The sequence below is a fragment of the Hyperoodon ampullatus genome, assembly GCF_949752795.1.
Source record: "Hyperoodon ampullatus genome assembly, chromosome: 5".
NCBI classification, from domain to species: Eukaryota; Metazoa; Chordata; class Mammalia; order Artiodactyla; family Ziphiidae; genus Hyperoodon; species Hyperoodon ampullatus.
Window position 1 is genome coordinate 131,265,297 of NC_136918.1, and position 23,601 is coordinate 131,288,897.

Here is a 23,601-nt window from a genome sequence, read left to right on the forward strand (position 1 = left end):
AAAGAATAAAATACCTAGGAATAGATCCACCTAAGGAGGTGAAAGGCCTGTATTCAGAAGACTATAAGAAAACTATAAGATACTGATGAAAGAAATTAAAGACAATACAAACAGATAGAAATATACTATGTTCATGGATTGGAAGAATTAATATTGTTAAAATGACCATAGTATCCAAAGCAATCTACAGATTCAATGTAATCCCTATCAAAACACCAATGACATTTTTTGACAGAACTAGAGCAAATAATTCTAAAATCTGCATGGAAACACAAAATACCTTGAATAGCCAAAATAATCTTGAGAAAGAAGAACAAAGCTGGAGTATCAAGCTCCTTGATTTCAAACTATACTACAAAGCTACAGTTATCAAAACACTATGATACTGGCACAAAACCAGACATGTAGGTCAATGAAACAGAATAGAAAGCCCAGAAAAGAGCCCACATTTTTATGGGCAATTAATCTCTATGTCAAAGGAGGCAAAAATATACGACAGGGATAAGATAACCTCTTCAATAAATGGTGTTGGGAAAACTGTGCGGCCACATACAAAAGAATCAAACTGGACTCTCACATCATGCACACAAAAAAATTCAAAATGGATGAAAGCCTTAAATGTAAGATCTGAAACCATAAAATAAGAAGAAAACATAGAGAGTAAGCTCTTTGACATTGATCTCAGAATATTTTTTTGGATGTCTCTTCAGGCAGGAAAAACAAAAGCAAAAATAAACAAATGGGACTATACCAAACTAAAAAGCTTTTGCAGAATGAAGGAAACTATCAACAAAACAAAAAGACCACCTACTGAATGGGAAAAGATACTTGCAAATGTTATATCTGATAAGGGATTAATATCCAAAATATACAAATAACTCATACACGACAACATCAAAAAAAAATCTGATTTTAAAAATGGGCAGAGGATCTGTATAGATATTTTTCTGAAGAAAATACACATGAAAAGATGTTCAACATCATTAATCATCAGAGAAATGCAAATCAAAACCATGATGAGATATTACCTCACACCTGTCAGGATGGCTATTATAAAAAAAGACAACAAGTAATAAGTGTTGACAAGAATGTGGGAAACAGGGAATCCTTGTGCACTATTGGTGGGAATGTAAATTGGTGTAGACACTATGGAAAGCAGTATGGAGTTTCCTCAAAAAATTAAAAGTAGAACTATCATATGATCCAGGAATTTCACTCCTGGGTTGTTATCCAAAGGAAATAGAAATACTAATTAGGAAAGACATATGCACTCCTATGTTCAATGCAGCATTATTTACAATAGCCAAGATATGGAAGCAACCTAGGTGTCCATGGAGTGATGAATTGATAAAGAATATATGGTATATCTATATCTATATCTAATCTACAATGGAATATTACACAGCCAAAGAAGAATGAAATCTTGCCATTTGCAACAACATGGATGGACCTAGAGGATATTATGCTTAGTGAAATATGCCAGAGAAAGACAAATATTCTCTGGTTTCCCTTACATGTGGAGTCTGAAAAAACAAATGAACAAACATAACAAAACAGAAACAGAGTTATAGATACAGAGAACAAACAGGTGGTTGCCAGATGGGAGGGTGTGGGAGGAGTAAAACATAGTTGAGGGAGATTAAGAGGTACAAAATTCCAGTTGCAAAATAAGTGAGTCACAGGTATGAAATGTACAGTGTGGGGAACATAGTCAATAACTATGTAGCCTCTTTGCATAGTGACAGACTATAACTAGATTTATCATGGTGATCATTTTGAAATGTATAGAAAGACCAAATCACTATGCTGTAGAGCAGAAACCACCATAGTGTTGTAGGTCAATTATACTTCAAGAACAAACAAACAAAAACTCAGAGGAAAAGAAATCATATTTGTGGTCACCAGAGGTGGGAGTGGGGAGAGGCAGAATTGGATGAAGGCAGTTAAAAGGCACAAACTTCCAGTTAAAAGATAAATAAGTGCTATGGATGTAAAGCACAGCATGACAAGTATAATGAACGCTGCCGTATATTACACATGAGTGTTGTTAAGAGAGTAACTCCTCAGCGTTCTCATCAGAATAAAAAACAATTTTTTTATTTCTTTAATTTTGTATTTATATTAGATGATGATGGTTCATTAAATTTACTGTGATAATCATTTCATGGTGTATGTAGGTCAAATCATTATGCTGTACACCTTAAACTTATATGGTGCTGTATGTCAATTATATCTCCATAAAACTGGAAGAATAAAAAAGACATATCTCATGGCAAAAAAAGAAAAAAAATGGAGAGGGGGCAAATTATATATCTATTGATGAATAAGCCAAAACTAAACAACCAAATACTCTAATATCTTAATTCATAGGTATAAGGAAACTTCTTGCTATAAATTTCAGGTAGGGTGGCCAATTAGTCTCAGTTTGCTCAAGATTGTCTGGTTTTTAAAACTGAAAGTCTCATATCCAGGGGAAACCTTCAGTTTTAGGCAAACCAGGACGGCTGTTCAGCCTAATTATAGGACAAGTCCAATACAGAATTTTTTTCCCAGTAAGTAGCTTAATGGTATTAGTCAAGGCATCCTAGTTTTTTTTTTTTTTTTGAAAGTTGCAAAATGTCCTTTATTTATGTAACTCAACTAAGAAAGTTCTTTCTGAGTCATGTGTTTCAATGTATTTTATTTTTTTAAGTTATATGGGGGTAATATGACAATTGAAAATTGTATATATTTAAGGTATACACCTTGATGATTTGATAGATATATACATAAGTTGCCCTAATTCCTGAATCAATAACATTTAGCATCTACAATATAGATGCAATACAGTGCACTTGATGGATTCATAAGATCATAGAGCTGGAGATCTCAGGGATGATAAAATTCCTAAAATGTGTAGGGAAATCAAATATATACAAATCAAATTCAATGTGAGATGTTCTAAGAATATTTTCTGTTTAAAGAATCTGATAGTTAACTTTTCTTAAACATGAGTACATAATTGTTCTCGCATTTGGTTTTAAAAAACTGAATTGTCATATAGTTCTTGTTTAAGTTCCCTATGTTGGAGTGCATGATTTAGAATAAAGTCTATGTGATTGAACTCAGTCTTTTTCCTCCTTCCTATGGTGGTTGTGATTGGTGTCCCACCCAATTCCCCTGGTGCCTTGTTACAGGGAGTGTTGGTTGCCCTAGGCCTATAAGAGTACTAGCTGGGAAATGCTAGGGACGATATGCCCCAAACTCCCAGGAGGGTGGTGGCCTATAGCCAATGAATGAGTAATATTGGGGTGTGTTAGACTCCTAGAGGGCCCATACATGCTGGTGAAATGCATGTTCCAAAAGTCCCCTGGTGGGATAAGGAAGAAGGTAGATTTCTCCTAGTTTCTTTCTCTGTCTTACCTTCCCTCACTCCATTACCTGCCTCTCCTGAGAATGCTCTCTCAATAAATCACACAAGTGTCCCCAACTTAGGCCGTGCTTCCAGGGCAACAGAACTTTACTGTAACTTATATCAATCTGTAATTTACTATAATTTTATCTAAAACTGGCAAGATTGCTACCATTTAGTTGGCCATTCATATCTTCAAGATAACATAGAAATTTTCCATTAGGTCATAGGGGGTAGGAAGATGGGAATTAGCACACTGACTGTCTATTAATTTATATCATCTCCTTTAATCATTATCAAGACTCTGCAAGGTAGGAATTTTTATCTCCTTTGTTATCCACAGGAAACTGAGTCTCAGCTAGGTCAAGATAGAATCATTAGTTAATGGGGAATCCAAGCTTAATTGGGGTTGTCTCATTTCAAAGACTTTTTTTTTTTTAAATTCTTCTGTCTTCCTTTACTTCTCTTTCCTTTTTCTTCAGTTCCTCAATTTATAATGTCAGTTTTAAAATGATTAAAGTACATTTATTTCCCTAATAGCCAGTAATCTCATAAATAGTCAAAGTAAAAATGGTTGGACTTGAGTTTTTCATAAACTATGATTAATTTAAAAATTCATATCTGAAATAATAAAAATAGAATGAATAAAAAGCACTTGTATAATTTAGTTGGTAAGTTTGACCCTATGTAATCATCAACATATTATGCACAAAAGTCTGAAGTATGAATTCTATCAAGCTAAACATATGCAGAATAATTGTCTAATGCTCAGGTAACATTTCATAGGGAGATTTTCATTTATTGTCTTTATTTTCAAAATGTTTTGTTGGCAGATCTTGTTGATAAAATGTGAGAGCTGTGATGGTAATTGCAATTCTTGGCTAGATGTGTCGCTTTGTGTAAAGATGCTCTATTTCCATTTCTAATAATAGCAAGATGAAAAGAAAATGTGTAATGTTTGAATGGAGCAAACTTAGTTGAGGTTCAAAATTACATCAACAATTTGCCACATTATTTCCTTAAAAGTAAATCTCTTGCAATTCATTATTTCTTTAAAAGTAAATCCCTTGTAATTGTTGGAATTCTCTTTTAAAATATTTGACAGTGACCACACTCATCACATATATTGATTAAGAAAAAAATGTTTATTTTTCAGTTCCTTGCCTCAGAAGAATTTTAATCACAAATACTGCCACTTCCTGATTAGATTCTTTTATTTTTTGGTAATAAATCATGACTAGATTATTTGAGTAAGACTAGATTATTTGGGTAATTAGATGATGTTGTTATCAGCCTGTCTGACTTTGGTTCAGAATATTTACTTTAAAAGGGTATAGGATATTTAGAATGAATTTTTTTTAAAAGTGTTTCCCTTAAAAGACACTGCCTTTACTCTGACTTATCATACCACATAAACTTTAAAGCTGTATTTACCATGGAATCAATGAAAGGAATGAATGAGTAAAAAAACCTCTAACATTTATACCCAAAAGGTCAGTTCCAGTTATTAGTGTCAAAACCTGACTTGCCCAGGCAAACCTTAGGACCATCAACTAACATAAAAGCCAAAAATGAACATTTGCATCCTGTTTTTCCGAGTGTTCTTTCATAGGCTGCACCCAAAGGTAGTCAGCATTCACATATTATTTTCCAGTGATAATTAGCTTGACCTTGAAATCACTGGTTTGTAATTTCAGTAATGCCGACAACTGTAGCCTGGCCGTGGGCTGAACTTGCTGTTTGGCCCTGATAGGACTGGGAAGGAAAGGTGGAAAGATGTTGAACAGGGCCTGCCCTGCCCCTCTGCAGCACCCATGCCTTTCCTCATATCCCCACCTCTCCTGCTGTTATGAAATTTAGGGGAAAAAAAGGTTGGGCCCAGGCCTTCCTTCTTTCCTTCCTCCTACTTCCTCTTCCTCAGCATGAGTTCATGGCTGCTCTGTGTTACTTTGTTAGATTTTCACTTAGATCTGACAGCTGGAGGGCAACAGGCTATGCTTATTTTCACTTTGGTCTACTAATGTCTCTTTCAGTCTCTTCTTTATTGTGAACACTGATGAAAGTTTACTTCTGAATAATGGTACAATATAAAAAGCATGATTATAGCTCACATCATTGGTTAGGGATGAATTATACAAGACACAGGGAACAGAGGATGGGCAACATAGTTCAAGTTCATCTTGATACCTCAAATGCCATCTTTCTCAAGCTGGCATAAAAAGTATCTAAGTCTCTGGAGGTTGAATGAGGGAAATAATTATTTTCTTGGCAATTTCTTCAAGGTGATTTTTGTGTGCACTACATTTTGAGAATCTCTAGCCTACAGAATTGCTCAGAATCATTAGCACAGCTTAGAGGGTACTTCGTGAACTGGCCTCTACTCATCATCTACTATTTGACTTCCTACCGTAATTCATTCTCAACCACCAACCAGTCTCCAAGAATGGAATGCCCTTCCCCACCATGCTGCCTGCCACTGTCCTCCAAATGAGGCTAACCTTCATTTCCTGAGAAACTTTTAAAGCAACTCAGATGGAAGAACACAATTGCCCTGTGACACTCTGTGCACCTTAAAGATGCTTCTAACCTATAACTCAGTCCAGACTAAGGCATATATTTGTTTTCATGTCTATCTTTATATTGGAATCTGCTTTTCTTGAAGTCAGGGACTGGGTCTCACCTGTTTATGGATACAGTTCTTGTCACAATTCCTAGCCCTTAGTATTGATACATCTTTCTCAGTACTGATTATAAAATAAACGTTTCAGAGCAATCTTGGTAAATGGTACGTATTAATATTTGTTATTTTATTAAATGGTTCTACTCTGGAAGAATTCTCAAATATAGGTAATGTGGCTGACATCCACTTCTTTCATTGCTGTAAGAAATCCTAACTGTTCATCCTCAGTCTCAGTGATGACCTTGCTCTCTGTCTTACTGAGGAAGCAGAAGCACTAAGTTTCACTGCTATGTCCCAGCATCTATGCTTGTATTCTCTGCTTTCCCTCCTGTTACTAGAAATGAACACTCCGTGTTCATATGCATGTGTACACCAGACTCTCTCCCCTCTCACCTACACAATGAAATTGTTCCAGCAGTTTTTCTCTCTTTCATTAGTAACTTGTCCCTCTCTGACTTGGTCTTTCCAATCAGCATACAGACAATGCTATAAAATATCTCATCTTTGGGAAACACTCTCTTCATCTCTTGTCAAATATACTAGACACTTTCACAAATGCTATTTCCTTTCATTCTTGCAACTGTGTAAGAATCATTAACCTTGTCTTATGAGATGAGTGTGTGAGGATTCAGATCCATACTTTCTGGTTCCAAAGACAGCACTCAGCTGAGAAGATGACCCAGTGTATTAGAATAGTATCCAAGAAAGAACACATAACCAGTGTATGAGCACCCAAAATGTTCTTGCTGATCTGTTTTTGGTGCTCCGACACTGCTGTGCCTACCCCTCTAGCTCAATCTCCCCAACTTCAGTATGAGGGAATTGAACATCCTACCATTCTATACTGCCAGTTAGGGAGTATAAAGTAATTCTGCCAGAGAGGTGAAGTTGCTGAATCACTGAACTTTCAGAGAAGTTATGGGTTACTATATTTTCAGTCTAAGCCTTTCCAATTTTTTTTTTTTTTTAGTATTCTGTAAGTGTAAATTAGAGTAATAAGAATTGTAATGGACACGGTCATATTTTGCATCGAAGAAGTCTGAATCCTCACTGTTCAAAGAGAGCCAGATGCAGTCAAACCCCTGATCATTTTATTATTCAGGGCAGAGCAAAGCTCTGGACCATTGGGATCTGTGCCTTTTCAGGCACTCATAGGGTAGAAGCACAGCTGTGTCACAGAGGATTCTGAGGAACGTTGCTGAATGCTTTGAATTTCACAGGATTATCAGATATATTTTAAAATAAACAAAAGCACAGATATGAATAAATTATAGTCAAGGCTTTGAGGGAATGCTAGTTGGATATCACTGGGTAGAGATTAAGGCTCTATCTAGCCATGTCAAAATTCTGAAATCTTAGATTACAGAGGCAGTGTAGTATAGAGATTGAGACCATTGGCCTGCTCATGTTCTACCTGGATGGATTATGATATAGCTTGTAACCTTTGGACAATTATCCAACCTTGCTAAGTCTCTTGTTTCCTTACGTAAAATGAAAATAACACTCATAGGGCTGTTGTGAGGATCAAGTGAGCAAATAGATATAAACCATTTAAACCATGTCTATTCCTATTCATTCTTGTCCAATAATTATTATTTCCCTGTTAAGCTTCTGAACACTCTCAAACACCTGACTTGAGAGTAACTGGAAAAGGTCTGCACCTTGACCCAACAGTAGGTTTTGGCATTAGATTCCTTTTTCTGAGCAGTGCATGAAATTTCTTAGAACAGTCAGCCTTTGGTACCTGGAAGGATTAACCCTGCATCCCTCCTGCACTTTGGGTGGGCAGTTAAGTGAGGAGGATTCTCTACCAGTGGGCACCAAAAAGACCCCTGGTTCATCTGGATGGACCTATGAGTCACCACTGATGCAAGATCTCTTCTTCTTTCTTCATATTTCCTTCCTATTGCATGTCTGTGATTTTATTTTCTTTTATTTTTGCTCCTGATAACTTCAATGTAACCCAATCTGGGTGGACAAAGGGCTCCCAGTGCAATTGACTTTCAATCCTCAAAGGTGTCCTCACCTTGCCACTGTCCTAGGCCCTTGTGAAACATTCAAGGCTGTCCTCCTCCACCTCGCTGGCAGGGACCACAGTGATCTTTGCATTCCCCACAAGACAAGCACTTGAAACCACTTAGTTAATAGAGAAGAGAGACTTAATATTCTAGTACTCTAAACTGTGAGCTGAGTTGATAGGTCAATTCTTATAACTGAACAGGTAAATACTCCAGGGTAAATCTGACCACCAAGTTTATGTAGACTTTATTCCAGTGGGCTGCCCACAGGTTGTGAGTTTTTCTCTCTGTACAATGTTCCTGGGTTGTCTGACATGAGGCACAGAGGAAGGTACTCAGGGAGTTGGTGAAACTAATTGGGTGGAAAAGTAGTTGATCAATCTCTCACTTTTTAGGACATTTAAAAGTCATATTAATAGAATTTTGAACTCATGGAGACAAAGTGTTGATGTGATTTACTCAAAGTTACATAGATCATCAATGATAGGACTAAGTTGACACTGGACTCTTTCTTGAATTCCAAGACTCACGTGTACTGGTGTGTGTGTATCTGTGTGTATGTGTGTGTGTGTGTGTGTGTGTGTGTACATATATTAGAAACACAGCACCTTAACACATTATGATAAACAGTAAATGGAGAGTTGTTATACATATATAACAATGCACATTATTAATCTTTCTTTCTTTAAATGGGTTATCCTGCTTCAAAGTCATGAAAAGCAATTGACTTGCTGAGTCAAACACACAAATCTAATAAAGGAAAATAGTGCTGCTGACTGATTATCTGTGTTAAAAAAAATCTGAATTTAAGTTTTATCATTGGAAACTTAGCTTTAAACTATGGCTGCTTTAGACTGATTACTGAGTTGTAGGTGTCAGTACTCGGCAGACCTGAACACAACTGGAAAGCATTACCTCTCTTTTTATTTGTAAGTCCAGTGGGATTTTTATTAGTAGGGTAGTGTTTGACAATCCTCTTTCTAGTTTTCATTAATTGATTCATATACCCTGTTCTTAATTTTATTGATTGATTTCAATGTTTAGCACCATCAATTTCTTTATGCATTGTTGAGCACACTATTTCTAGTCTGGGAATTCTGAAAAACAATCAATAAATTATACTAAGTGAATCACTCAACACATTTTCAATGTTAACCTTTGGCAAGGAGTCTCCCTTTTTGCCTTGAGTACCAGAAGAATGGGTTCCATTAGCAATGCAGTATTTGAAAACAAATGCTGCATATTGAAATGGCTACCCAGTCATATTTCAGAGGTGTTGCTGTCATTAGGGGGGTTATTATAAAATACGCTGCTGTTCAAATTGGAATCGTGAAAAATTTGGAGTTAGGGGATGGAAAACTTTTAAGAGAGAAAAATATGGTTATGGTCTCTGTTCTTGTAGAAGGATACTTCTCTGGTATACTTTATTAGGTCTTGTATTATGTTAAATGTTAAATACTTGTATTTTGTCATCTGTGTATTTCTTAGGTATTTATACATAATAATTGTATATTATGTTAACTATTTGCGTTAACTATCTCTTCTCCAATTGATTGTTAATTCCTTGATGGCAGGAAATGGTTTACTCATCTTTGAAGTCCAACACCTGCATTTGATAGATATCCAAAATATATGTAGAAAGTATGGTTGAATAAAGTAGCACTTCCAAAAGTTACACACTTTCAAGTAGTAGGAGAAATGCAGTGGGAATGTAGCGAGACAGGGAATTAGGATTTTCTTCCTACTGGCTGTGAGACCTAGGAGGAACTACAGGATTACAATGAGGAAAAAGCATATCTTCATGCCCCATGCCATCCTCCTGTCCCCTTTCTTCTTCTTCTAGAAAGATCTGGACAAGCAGACTGCACAACCTGCAGGTCAAAGAAATGAAATCATGTGACCTTCTCAAGGCCATGGTGCCTATGGTGGTGGGACTGGAGGGGCAGTTAGATTTAGTTTACTTGCACCCCCAAAATCAGCTCTTATACAGCAATCCAATTCTAAGGATATTTTTCTTTGAGCTTTGAAGGCTTTCCAAGTTTAAGAATTGGCCTGAAGGGAATGACATGAAGGGAATGACACTTTTAAGCATTTACTGACTCCATAATTAATACAGTGATTCATTCATTTGGCAAATCTTCATTCTGCTAATATTTTATCATGAAATTACTAAGAATAAGATCAAGAGATAAAGTTATCTTGGGGGAGATGGTGCAGAGAAAAGAGAGCAGAGAAAAAAATTTATGTGTTTCAAAAATTTATCTGCACCTGACTCTGTTTCCTGAAGAGAAAAGTTAACAAATGTGATTCATTGTGGTGTTATTTCATTTGTTTTTAATTAAAGGAGGCCCACTCTATATTTATTGTATAAACATAGCCCTGATGGACTAACTGTACAATTATTGTCTTACTCAGGTCCCTGGAGTATAATACAATGACAAATACCTGAAATTCACCCCCCATCTAAGCAATGTGATCTCTGTTCCATCACCCACAATTTTCAGCCAGTTCTCAGAAAAGCTATTTAAAAGAAAATCTGAAGTATACATAATAATGGTAATGAAAATAAACAGTAAGCAAAGGAAGAAATGATAAACATAATCTTTAGACCACATAACTTCTTTGGATGTCAGCTATTTCAGGAACTGAAATGATGCATTTATCATATTCTCATCTGTTCAATATATAATTATTTTAACTATTATATGTATTGTTTATAACCCATTATCTTGCAATAGCAGCTTGCATGGATCACTGCATAATTTAAAACTATCGTGGCTTTTCTTGCCAATATTTGACTTCCACCTTTAAATCTGATGATTTTATATCTTTGCCATGAACTCTGGGTAAACTATTTTTATTTCCTAAGGATTTATCTTAGAATGTGCACCTGCCTTTTTTTTTTTTCATAAACTAGTTTCCTTTGGCACTGGCTTGTGTGATGGCATGTTTTCCAAAATAGAATGAATTGGCTTCTGTACTTGCAAATCAGCTAAATGGGCAGGAATACAAATATGAGACCCAGGGGGTGTGAAATGGGTGGGAATAAGGCACTTGTCTAATTATCTAGATTATGTGATCAATTTAATCTGGAAATCAAATCATTCTGTCTTGAATTACTTATATTACTTTGGTCACATTAATCAAATTTTGTCTTTGTTGGGTATATACTTATTATAGCTAATCAATATGTTCTTTGTCTATGAAGACAAAAATGTAGATTCCACATGGGTTGAGTTCACATCTTTCCCTAGTTAGCCTGATTGGGTGGGATATTTTATTATGTAAGCATTTATTTATTTAGTCACTAAGTTTATTGAGAACTTGAAATGTGGCTAGTATAAACTGAAGACTGTAAGTTTAAAATGTAAACTGAATTTAAAAGACTTATAAAAAAAGTAAAATAGTAATTTTTATATTGATTACATGTTGAGGTAATAATATTTTTGATATATTGGGTTAGATAAAATGCATTATTAAAATTAATTGTACCTGTTTATTTTAAGTTTTTAATGTAGTTACTAGAAAATCTATGTGACTCACATAATATTTCTACTGGACAGTGCTGCTCTAGAGCAAATCTTGCATTTGTGCATAGAAGCTGTTACTTAGATGTTCATCACAGCATTGTTTGGATGTGTAAAAGAAAAGCAGGCAGCCAAAATATCCATTCATGGGGAAATGGATAAGTACCCTGAAGTATATTTAGTGCATGAGTTGTTCCTCTGCTTGGATCCTTTACTCTCTTAATATTTACATGTCCTGCTCCCTCTTTTCTTTTAGGACTTTACTCAAGTTTCACATTTTTTGTGAAGTATTTTCTAACTACCCTATATAATACAGTACTGCCCATTTCTGTCTTCATGGACTCCTCCTGCACAGCTTACCTCTCCTGAGCTTTGCTTTTCTGATAATCCTTGTCATCATCTGAAGTACAATATTGCCTTTTATATATGTCTGATTCCCCCACTAGAGTATCAGTTTCATGAGAGCAAGGGCTTTGTTCTGCTTACCATTGCATTCTTGGTGTCTAGAATAGTGGCTGCAACATATTGAGTATTTAGGAGATATTTGCTGAATGAATTAATGATGGAATACTAGATTTCAACAAAAATGAATGATCTGGATAAATAATAAATATGCATCAACTTAGATATATTCCAAAACTTAAGTAAGATTGACTGGAAAAGAAAATTGCTGAATGAAATATATATGCACACAAATATATGTAGGCACACACACACAAAAATTATATATATATATATATATATATATATATATAGAAACATGTACACACCCACACATCCCCATATCTCTCTATATGTGTATGTATAGGCATACATGCATATATATGTATATGCATACACATATGTATATGAATGTGTGTATACATGCACATATATGTATGTGCACACACATACATATATGTATACATATGCACATATGTATCTATAAAACGGCATGCATTTAAATAAATTAAACACATGTGTGCATGTGTACATATTCACATGTACACACCTACATAACAGACTGTAGTATAGAAAGCAAATTCTTCAATCAACCTTGCAGAGCCAGGACATTAGTAGCTGAATGGAAGGAAGGTGATAACTAACATGAGTCTTTGAATGCTATCTCATAAATAAAAATGTTATTTAGAAGCATATAAACTAAGGAGAACTTGGCAGACTTCCCATTTTATGCTGACATCCCCTTTCAACATTTCTGACAGGTGATTTTTCACCTAGCCACTGACTGAATATTTCAGGGGCAGGTATCTTAGCACCTTAGTTATAAATGAGACAATGCATATAATTGGTTAAAATTGTAAACTTCGAACATTTAAGAATGGATGCCATTTCTTTGTCCAGAGTTGTACAGGGAACTGAAGCAAGGACCTGAAGAACTCTCTCTTCCTTTAGGTCTAAATGTCCTAAATATGAGAGAATGCTGGGATGAATGGGTTTCACGTACACAGTGCAAGCTAAGAGTCAGAATGCAGGTAATTTTCAATATTGTGGAATGAAAAATACAAATGGAAATTTTTCTGAAGAGTGGAAATTTGACTGAGTTTGCTGCCAGATCCAATGTCATCTAATTAATCCAAGGGACAGCCTGTCCTGGCAATCAGAATCAAATGGTATGCATAAAGGGAAGTGTCACTGGAGCCACAGTAGGATAAAATCATGTCAAAGCTTATGTTTCTCTAGGGACTTTTTTTTTCACCTGGATCCCATTTAAAAAAAAAAACAAAAACAAAATCTTCTCAATACTGTCATACTAAGTAAAAGTCCAAATAAATATCAAAGCAAATATAGGTGCCTCAGTGGAGAATTTTAACTTTTACTCTTTGATTTTTAAAAGCTTGAATTTGAATATTTTGTTTATGTATTCAAATTTCTAATCTTCATTCCATCAAAATAAATCAATAAATTACATTTTCATAACCAAACAGTGGCAGAAAGCTGTCCATATTTTATATAGCTCTCAGTGATATACCATATAATTTGGCATTTGTAAATAATGTTTCACTCTTATGTAGGAAATTTATTTTGGACCAGATCAATTAGGAACTATTTATATGGTTTAAAATCAAGTATCAGCTCAGTGAAATTTAATAAGAGTTTGCTAGATTTTATCTTCCTGGGGTCAGTTCAACAAGCATCTTTTAAATGCCTGCCATGTACTGCACAGCGACATGAGGACACAAAGATAAATTGACTTTGTCCTTGTCCAGGGGAAAGATCTTACAGTGTCTGAATGAAGCATGTGAAATGCTAACATAGAGATATACAGGAGCTATGAAGTCCAGTGGAGAATCCATCCCCAAATAAAGGTTAGAGAGAGGCTTACTGGACTAGGAGAATTAACTCTGAGAGAGAGAGTTAGCCACATGAAAAATGAGAGGCAGTGCTTTTCAGACTGAAAGGAGTATGGCAAAAGTGGTGTTGTGAGGTCAGTTTTGTCAGGAAAAGAGAAACTCACCTGTCTTTACTGTATGAGAAAAGCATGGTGAATGCAGAAAACTATAAGCAAATTTGTGTTTCTAGAGGGTAGAATAACTACTATGCACTCTTGTACATCACTTTCCTTATATGGTGACAACAGTTGTAGAAGCGCTGACAGTCAAGATATGGGGCCTAGTTAGAGGCTATTTTAATGATCTAGGGAAGAAATGATGAGGGCAGTGGGCAAGGAAGTTTACTAAAGAATATTTAGGATAGAAAGTCTGATGGGACTTAAGGCGATGAGTGTGCTGAGTTGGATGAATAATTTTAGACAAACGTAGAGGTCTGAGTGATTTTGGTTTGAGTGGTTTGAGTGATATGTCCTATCTTACTGTGATGTGTCAAGTCAGGTGCCCAGATGATGGATATCAGGATACTAGAGTGGGTAGTTAGACACTCCCAAGTTTCCTATACATACATACAAAGGAAGTTCCCTCAGAGACTGTTCTAGATCAAGGATTTATACAAAGGGTCACATGCATGGTAGAGGTGGTTGCTGAAGAGATTTCTCTGGACAGAGCTGTTGCCTCTCTGTGAGTTCACACCCCTCTGCCTTTAGGATACTGTTTTCTAATTCTATTCTTGGTGAATGGAGCTTCCAGGGGGCCATTTGGAGAAATCTGAAATAGGTTGGCTACAGTTGGAGATGCAGAAGACCAATGGCTGACTCAAACATGAGAAAGTGGAGGTGGACTATGGTGTGACTCCCAAGTGACAAAAGAAGTCTACATAGAGTTGACCAGTTGAAATGATGGGCCAAGCAGAAGTCTGCTACATTGCAATTAGAGGTATTCCATGAATTACCAAGGAAGGAATGAGTAGGTATTTCCTGTGGACCAGATTTGTATCCATGGTACCTGGGTGGGATAGTCTTGGTTTATAGTCAATAGGACTGTCTAGAAGGGTGAGGAGACTTCAGCAGAAAGAGCAAGACATATACTACTGGATTTCAAGGGGCTGAGAACTCTCCATACCCTTCCATCTGAAACAGGGATCCACTGGTCTGAGCCAAAGAAACATCAGAAGAGCCTGCCCAGTAGGAACTCTAAGCTTTAAAAATCTACCAGGCTTACGGGGGCACCAGCTTAATGTAGGAATTTCCTGCTAAGCTTAGAGAGTACTGAGCAGTCCAGCCAATCAGGAAGTGTCCTAACACAGGGGTCCTTAACCCCCAGGCAGCAGACAGGTCCATGGCCTGTTAGGAACCGGGCCACACAGCAGGAGGTGAGCGGAAGCTGAGTGATCGAAGCTTCATCTGCCACTCCCCATCGCTTCCCATCACTGGCATTACTGCCTGAGGCAACCGCCCCCCCCCCCCCCCCCGCCACCATCCGTGGAAAAATTGTCTTCCAAACCGGTCCCTGGTGCCAAAAAGGTTGGGGACCATTGCCCTAACACTTTTTGAGCCTGGTAGGAGGTCCAGCAGCTAAGTGTGTGGTGAGGAAGTCAGCAAGGAAAGAAAAAAGAGGAGAGCCCACCATCCCTCCCTTTCCCTAGAGTCTTCCAGCAGAGATCAGGGAGAGGAGAAATATGATGTTATATCAAGTTGCACTTTTGATTAATGTCTTAGACTAGATAGTCTAATTCATAAGTTGAAGTTCAACTTGAAGAACCTCTAGGACTGCCATTACCTTAGTAAACAAAAAATCATAGTCTCTATGCAATTTTCACTAAATAATTTTAACTGAGCCGTAGGAACAAAATAAACTGAGTTTGTTGTCCCACTAGTTGTGTTTGTTTGATATACCGGTTACATCATCATTCATTGACATTGAGCCTATAGCAGTGATAATAATTTTAATAGATAAAACTGATGAGTTCTATTCGGGAATTTGTTGATATGTGGGTGGCAGCAGGACATCAAGATGGATTTTTCCAACAGGGAAGTAACTGAATGAATTTAGACCTAAATTCATTTTGGTCTAAATTTTGGAGAGAAATTAGGGCTAATTCAAGAAACATTTGTTTATTTCTCTAGAACATTTTTTTCCCTTTTAGCTCTTTTGAGTGATGATTACTTCTGAACCAATATGTCCACAATTCCTCAATACTCATTGTGGGTTTTCCTATTTCAATCAAACTTACACATAGCTACCAATATAAACTGTCTAAAATATCATTTTGTTTCTGCCTGAAGAACAGTGACTTCTTTATCAATCATCAATAAAATTAGAAATTCTCAGCAGAGTTTCTCAGGTGGAAACCGATTGTCTTTACATATTTATGTAAACTAATTTCTCGCCACTTCCACGTGGGACCACTGCATCTGAGCCCATCAGAACTCCTTATGTTTCATTTATATTTTTGCTGGTCACCATACTGGAACATGCTTTCAACAAAATTCTGACTTAAATACTCAGTTCAGAGACTTTTTTTTTTTCATTTCATTGAAGTATAGTTGACTTACAATGTTGTGTTAATTTCTGTTGTACAGCAAAGTGATTCAGTTATACATACATATATATATATATATATATAATTTTTCATATTATTTTCCATTATGGTTTATCACAGGTTATTATAGTTCCCTGTTGCTATACAGTAGGACCTTGTTGCTTATCCATCCCATATGTAATAGTTTGCATCTGCTAATCCCAAACTTCTGATCCTTCACTATTCCACTCTTCTCCCCCTTTGCAACCACAAGTCTGTTCTCTGTAGTTGTCAGTCTGTTTCTCTTTCATAGATATGTTTATTTGTGTCATATTTTAGATTCCACATATAAGTGATATCATACAATATTTGTCTTTGTCTTTCTGACTTACTTAGTATGATAACCTCTAGATCCATCCAAGTTGCTGAAAATGGCATTATTTCATTCTTTTATATGGCTGATTATTATTCCATTGTGTGTGTATAACATGAGTTTCAAGGAGACCAGTTGAGATTGCAAACAAATCTTTTTGTGGGAATAACAGATACATGGTTTAAATCAGTTTTAATATAGGGTCTGTAACCCAGAAAATATTAAGAACCACTGATTTAACCTAAAATCTGATTCATTTTGCCATACCCACCATTCACTGCTCTTCTCAGAACCTGTGATTTCAGACTCTCTTCTTCCCAGATGCTTTGATGTGTTTGATCCTTTGCCAGCTATTCCCATTGATTTCCCCACGGCCAGCTGGAACTTAATCTGGGTCCAGAGTAACTCTGGCCACAAACAGGAAGTGTTTCAGCTTCTTCACCCCACATTCAGCTATCATTTCCCAGACTGACCTGAGATGTGGTTTGTCAAGGTTTTCTATTACCTCAGCATGGTTGATTGTTACCTAATGTCTTTGGGTCCCTCCTGAACAGTCATGTGTGCTTGATGATTGAAAGCTCCCTCCATCCCTGGCATCACTGTATTTGGCCGCTTGTATGACTGTCTCCATTGAACTACTGATTTTCCACTGCCAGGTCCTGTCCTTCTTTTTATAAGCACTGCTACTTCATCTTAGCCTCAATAATAACAGTGACACTGCCAAATAACAACAGCAAGAATGCAATGCTTACATATGCTAGGCAGTACACTTTAAGTTTTATATGTGTTGCCACATTTCTTCCTGACCATCACCTTATATGATATCCATTTTAACAAGGACCTTCCATTTAATGGTAGCTACCCTTTCCTGAGCAATCACTGTAAGCCAGACATTTTGCTAGGCTGTACATATATTAAATGTAATCCTTACAGACATGTGAAGTAGGTATATTATCCCCAAATTATAGAAGAGGGAACTGAGAAAAAAAAAAGAGGCTAAATGACTAGGTTTACACAGAGAGCAAACTGATTAAATCTCAGGGTCTACACTCTCAGTTCACAGTTAAATAGGCTGGTCTATTCCTAAGACCCCTGCCTTACTCTCCCACTAGAACCTAAGACCCTTGCCTTACTCTCCCACTAGAACCTAGGACCCCAGTAGATGAGTCTAACCCAGGCCCTGGTTTCTGCCTTATTGGATTGTGTCTGAATATGATATTCATATACAGGGAGTTTGAGCTATAATACTTGCTCATAGATTGTATATGTTCTTCAGTTCCTTTGCTGTTCACTCACTCACTTATCCATTCATCTACCTGTTTGGCATCTATTTATTGGGTGCTCATTCTACATTCAGCATTGTGCAAGGACTAGGGAATCGAGACTAGAAAAGCACAGCTTGGAGACAGGCATGCAATCAAATACCATTGTCTAACAACAGACGTAATAAAGGAGAGGAGCCTGAATTTGTGAGTCAGGGCCAGCAGACAGGGGCTAGTGCTTGAATTGGGTCATAAAGGATGACCCAGAGGAGGCACTTCAATCAGAGGCAAGAGAATTTGGAAGGAGCATATGACAAGTTCAGGGAGCCACAATAGGTTCAGCAAGTGCTGAGATTGAGGCAGGAGATGAGAGAGATGGCACAAGAGGTCAGGAACCAGATTACTAGGGGCCTTGCATATCCTGCTGAAGAGTGTGGGTTCAAATGAAAGCTTCATATGAAGCCTGCTATTCCTCCACTATGTAGAATTTATATTAGTAGACAGTAGAAACCACATCTTATAATTTTGGGGCAATATCCTCTAGAGCATCAAGTTAATATTACTTATATAATGGGGTCCCAGTAATGCTTGATGAATGGGAATTTATAATTTATTAATATGTATTTGCTTAGCAAATGCAGAGAGAGATAACACTATAACACACCCTATCATGTTTGAAATATTCTTTAATTCTTTCCCTCTGGTCAGCCTAAAAACACTGAAACGTAGATAGCCTGAGAGATCTCTCTGAAAGGCTTGCTGATTCTAAATGGTGTGTGGAATTATCAGGGGTTAGTGCACACGCAAATACCTCTCTGCTCGGGAAGTTTACCTCCTGTGACAAATTTGATCTTCACCCCATAAATTCAATCTGCTGACTTGTTTCTTTACATTATTTCTGATTATAGTTTTGGAAATCATTTAGAAAATGATAATTACTAAAAGAAAGGACCAGGGGAAGTTTTAGAACCAAGTGCTTTATTTCATGTTTCTTAATAAAACCTGATAGCTGCAAAGTTTTGTTGTATTAGGTATTCCCTGAAAGAAATATCTGCATTTTCTCACTTCTGCATGTTTTAGTTTGTCTCAGAATTCCCTCAGTGCCAGTCTTTCAGCAGGCTGGGGCATTACTCCTGGTTAACCCGCTTTCCCATTTTCTCTGCAGATGCCTACACCCTGCCAAAGGCAGTATAAGGCATCATGACTCAGGAGATAAAAGAAAAGATGAACACAAGGTTTCTAATGCATTTCCCCTTCTACCCCCAGCTGTGGAGCCTGAGAATGGGGAATTTGTTCTTTGGAGTAACTGAATGTAAAATGCTTTCTTGCTTTCAATGTGGTCCCTCATCTTAGAGCTCATTATTTCTTTAAACATATCTAAAGATCACTTGGTAATTTCACCTTCTTATGCAATTTAAGTACAAGAAAAAAGGTGCTTAGGGTGTTCCAGAGTGTTTGATCCCAAGCTTTCATGTTGTCTCATGCCTCTCCTTGCACTGGTATGAGATAAAGGGAAGCCAGCTGTTTTCTTGATAAAGATCAAGGTGATCAGGCTGGCGATTCAGGACATAACTATGATCGCTGCAGGGAGAAGAGAGGCTGTGTGATGTTTTCCTATTAGGCACAGTATGTCAGATGTATGTAGCTGTCAGAATGGGTCATTTTATGCCTATTTGTGATTTCTCTGTTGTTGTTTCTGTTGCTAGTTTTAAATTCCTGGCATCATCCTCAGTAGAACTGAACAAGGGCTGTTATGAGTGGTCCATTCCAACGGTAAGAGAATAGCTAATGTTTCAGATTCTTACTATGTTGCTGTACTGTTCTTCACAAGTATTAACTTTACTCTTTATCCTCACAATAATGCTGTGAGATAGAAGATGTTATTCCCATTTTACAGGTGAGAAAACTGAGACACAAGGAGTTTAAGTAACTTCCCCAGGTTACATTGCTCATAAGTGTTAGTGGAGCTGGAATTTAAACCCAAATAACTATGCCAGGAATAGGATGATGTAAGAGAGGGACCCAGGACACACAATTTAAGGAAGCACTCTCAGTCTCTTGGAAGTGCAGGGTTCAAGCTTGAAAGTAAGTGCATCCTTAAATTGTGTGCCCAAGACACTTTGCTACTAGCCGTACTTCAATCCCAGCCTTGTAAATAACCTTGGTTTGGAGCCTGGGTAGTATTAACCTTCATACCGCCTGTCTCTCTAGTCCTAACCCTTACGGATCAGAGTCAGCCTTCAATGAGGAAGTAGATTGAAGAGCCTGAAGAGGGGTCTGTATGTGCTGAAGAGACTAGCAGAGGTAAAGACCTAAGTAGGTATCTTTCTTTAGATTTCCCCCTTGCTCTTGGCTGGGCATTCTTCTCTTGCACTATGTTCCTTGCCACTCTTCTCTTTTATGGCTTTGCCTCACCCCATCCTACTCCACTACAGAAAGGAATAAAGATACCCTTCACTTGAGAAGTAAATCTCTGCATCCCATAGAGAAAACATTAGAACAGCATCACAGCGTATGGTGTATCCTCAGTCAGGCCCGGCTGCCCCCAAGTACCTTATTTCATCTCGTCAAGTCCAGGCACACTCTGAAATGTGTGTTGGGGTCAAAGATAATCCAAGAATACGTGTCTATACGGCATCTCAGGATCTTAGAACAGGGTCTGGTGAAGGGAAGTCAACTTGCCTTAGAGAAAAGGAATGGGTGCCCAAGATTTCAGGGCTATTGCCCTGAAATAGCAGTGAGAATTCTTTCCTTTCCAAAACGCTGTACTCTTGAAAATCCTTTAGTACATGTGGTAGGTTTTGAAAGGTACCAGACTTTTCCAGCTAGCTGACAAATGGTGAAATAATCAGTATATCATTAGAACAAAGAGGTCCTTCTGTTCAGTCCTGTAGAACCCAAGACTGAGGAAACCACTGGGACTAGAGGCACTAGAGGCTGACAACATGGGAATTATCTCTGGTACTCTTCAGAGATGGACCAACCTACCTCTTGACTCAACAGGCCATAGAATAAGTACCTGTGAGCTATTTTGAACATGTGTGGAGGGCCAGAAGCAGCTGGGGTTATAGTTGAAATGAAGGATGGTGAATGTTGTGATCTGGTAGCTTTTTAAAGCTTCTCAGTATCACACTGGAAAGTTCCTGACAGTTCTTCTAGATAAACTTTTAACAGTGAATTCCCAGCAGACTGGTTGATGATGCCTTCTCATCTCTTATAGACATCATGCCAACAGAGCCAAATGGGAAGGACCTCACCACATGGACAAGTCCAGCAGCATTAAGCCAAAGGAAGAACTGAACTGTGGACAAGCATCACTTGCCTCTTTGATCAGGTTCATAAATCTGGGTCCAAGGCGCCATGGCTTGTGTCGATGGCACTGCAGGGAGCTGACAGTCAGCTGGGAAGCCCGGTGGGAGGCAATGGCCATCATATACACAGCATCATACATCAGAGCCGCTTCAGTCTGTGGAGGAAGACACACACCACATCTTCAATTCCACCTTTGTTCAGATTCCTTTACCTGCGTAATCACTCTGCCTGCTTCCTTATCTTCTATTTTTCTGATCTCAGCAGCCATTTATTCTCCAGCTGAACACCTGTCATTCTCCAATAGCTATTTTTCTCTAAAATAATACCTTATATGCCAGAGAAAATTGTAGTCATGGCTCTGCTTTGTTTTAAGTTCTTAAAAAGAAAAAAAGAAACGGAACTTGGATCAGCCACAAAAGACTTGACTCAGGGAACAAATATTTTTGGAGTGTCTTATGGTAAGCCCAGTGTTAAGATCAACTACATTGAGGTAGAGGTTCAATATTTCAATATTGGATTCTGTTTCTCAGTATTTACCTATCTATCAGTCTATTTACTTGTTTATATTTGGTAGAAAGAAAGTGCTGTGAGTAAAATTAACATGTGATTTTCAGGTAAGAATACTCATGTTAGGACACTTGCATTTACCAGAGTCAAGAAGGTTGTAGGCATAGAGTGAAATTCAATGGCAGATTTGAAGAGACCTGAAGAACAGACATGTGGAACTTCCTCAGAAAATATGTACTCTTGTTAGCACTTACTTTCCTGATAGAGATGATAAGTAGTCATTCCTTTGGGGAGCTGGACGTATCTTCAACTCCTCATGAAATTTCTCTCATTTGCAAAATTTCACATAATACTCTCAGCATTTTATAAAATTTACTGCCCTGTGGTTTTCTTTAAGGATAAAGTCTTATAATACCTTCATATTTTACTTGAGGATTTTCATAGCAACTTCAAATATATTAGCTCATTTGAAATTCTCAACAACCCCGCAAAATAAGCAGAATAGATGGATTAAACTATTTATTATGTAGGAAATTGACCTCCAGACAGTATATTGATTTGTGTAAGGTCATACATATAGCCAGTAATTGGGTAGTTAAACCAAGAATCTAGGTCTTATAATGAAGACTATCATGCGGTTTTCCTAAAACAGTTGATTTATTCAACATATATTTATTCATCATTTATTGAACATGTCTTGATGGAGGTAGAAAGAGAAAATAAGGGGAACTACATCTGGCATTCTATTAATCTTTGAGCCCAGAGAATATCTCTACTTTGAATACTTATTATCCTGTGCAATATCTATCACTGCATTTGCCATATAGTATATTTATAGTTATTGTTTTTACATCTCTTTCTTGATAAAAGTGCTCAAATTCATTTATTAGTGGCTAGTACAGTTCTTGGCACATAAAAGTTGTTTAATAAATGTTTGCTGAAGGAATTAATGTTATTTCATGCTTAAAATAAAATACACTTTTGTGAGAACTGTATAATCCCAAGGTTTTATGATGTATTTCTAAGATTAATTGCTTCACTCATACTTAATATGAGTGATATATAGAAGTTGTGATGGTGATAATTGTTAAAGCTTAAAAATATTCTGATCATTTCAGTTCAAGACTGATATAATCCATTTTATAGATCAGAAAACTGAAGTTCAGGGAAATTAAGTGACTAGTTTAAGGCTAATCTATTGACAGAATGAGACTGTTAAAAATGTAATCTATCATAATAGCTGGCATTTATTGAGCACTCATATGTCAGGTGTTATTTCAAATATTTTGCAAATGTTTAATCTTCACCATAACTTCTACTCCTTTATGGATGAAGAATTGACAAGGTTAAATGTTGCCCCCAAACTAGTGGTGGGAAGGCCAAGATTCAAATGCAGGAAGTTGGTGTTAGAGTTTATGCTCCCAACCACAAAGCTGAACTGCTTCTAAACCAGCTATTTGTCTGGTGATTTAATGATTATAATAATAATTCAACAATGGTCAATATCCACTGATGATTAACTAACTACATGCCAGGCACTATAAGCATTTTACACGTTATCTCCTTCAATTACTGAAGTTAAACGTTTGACGTAGGTATTGTCCCCATTTTACAGACAGAGAAATTGAGGCTTGGAGATATAGGAAACAACTTTAATAACTTGCCTAAAGTTATGTAGCC

General features: G+C 37.0%; 1 protein-coding gene across 12 annotated transcripts in view; it reads right to left on the minus strand.

Annotated features, from left to right (window-relative positions):
- GRIK1 (glutamate ionotropic receptor kainate type subunit 1) overlaps positions 1–23,601 on the minus strand; it is a gene marked incomplete at both ends in the record, with an annotated part of 430,298 nt that overhangs the window by 99,606 nt on the left and 307,091 nt on the right. For all 12 annotated transcript variants that reach the window (XM_079704341.1, XM_079704351.1, XM_079704347.1 and 9 more), the window contains one exon: positions 21,425–21,568. In XM_079704341.1, coding sequence (XP_079560467.1) covers positions 21,425–21,568 — 144 coding nt within the window. The remainder of the gene's footprint in view (positions 1–21,424; positions 21,569–23,601) is intronic.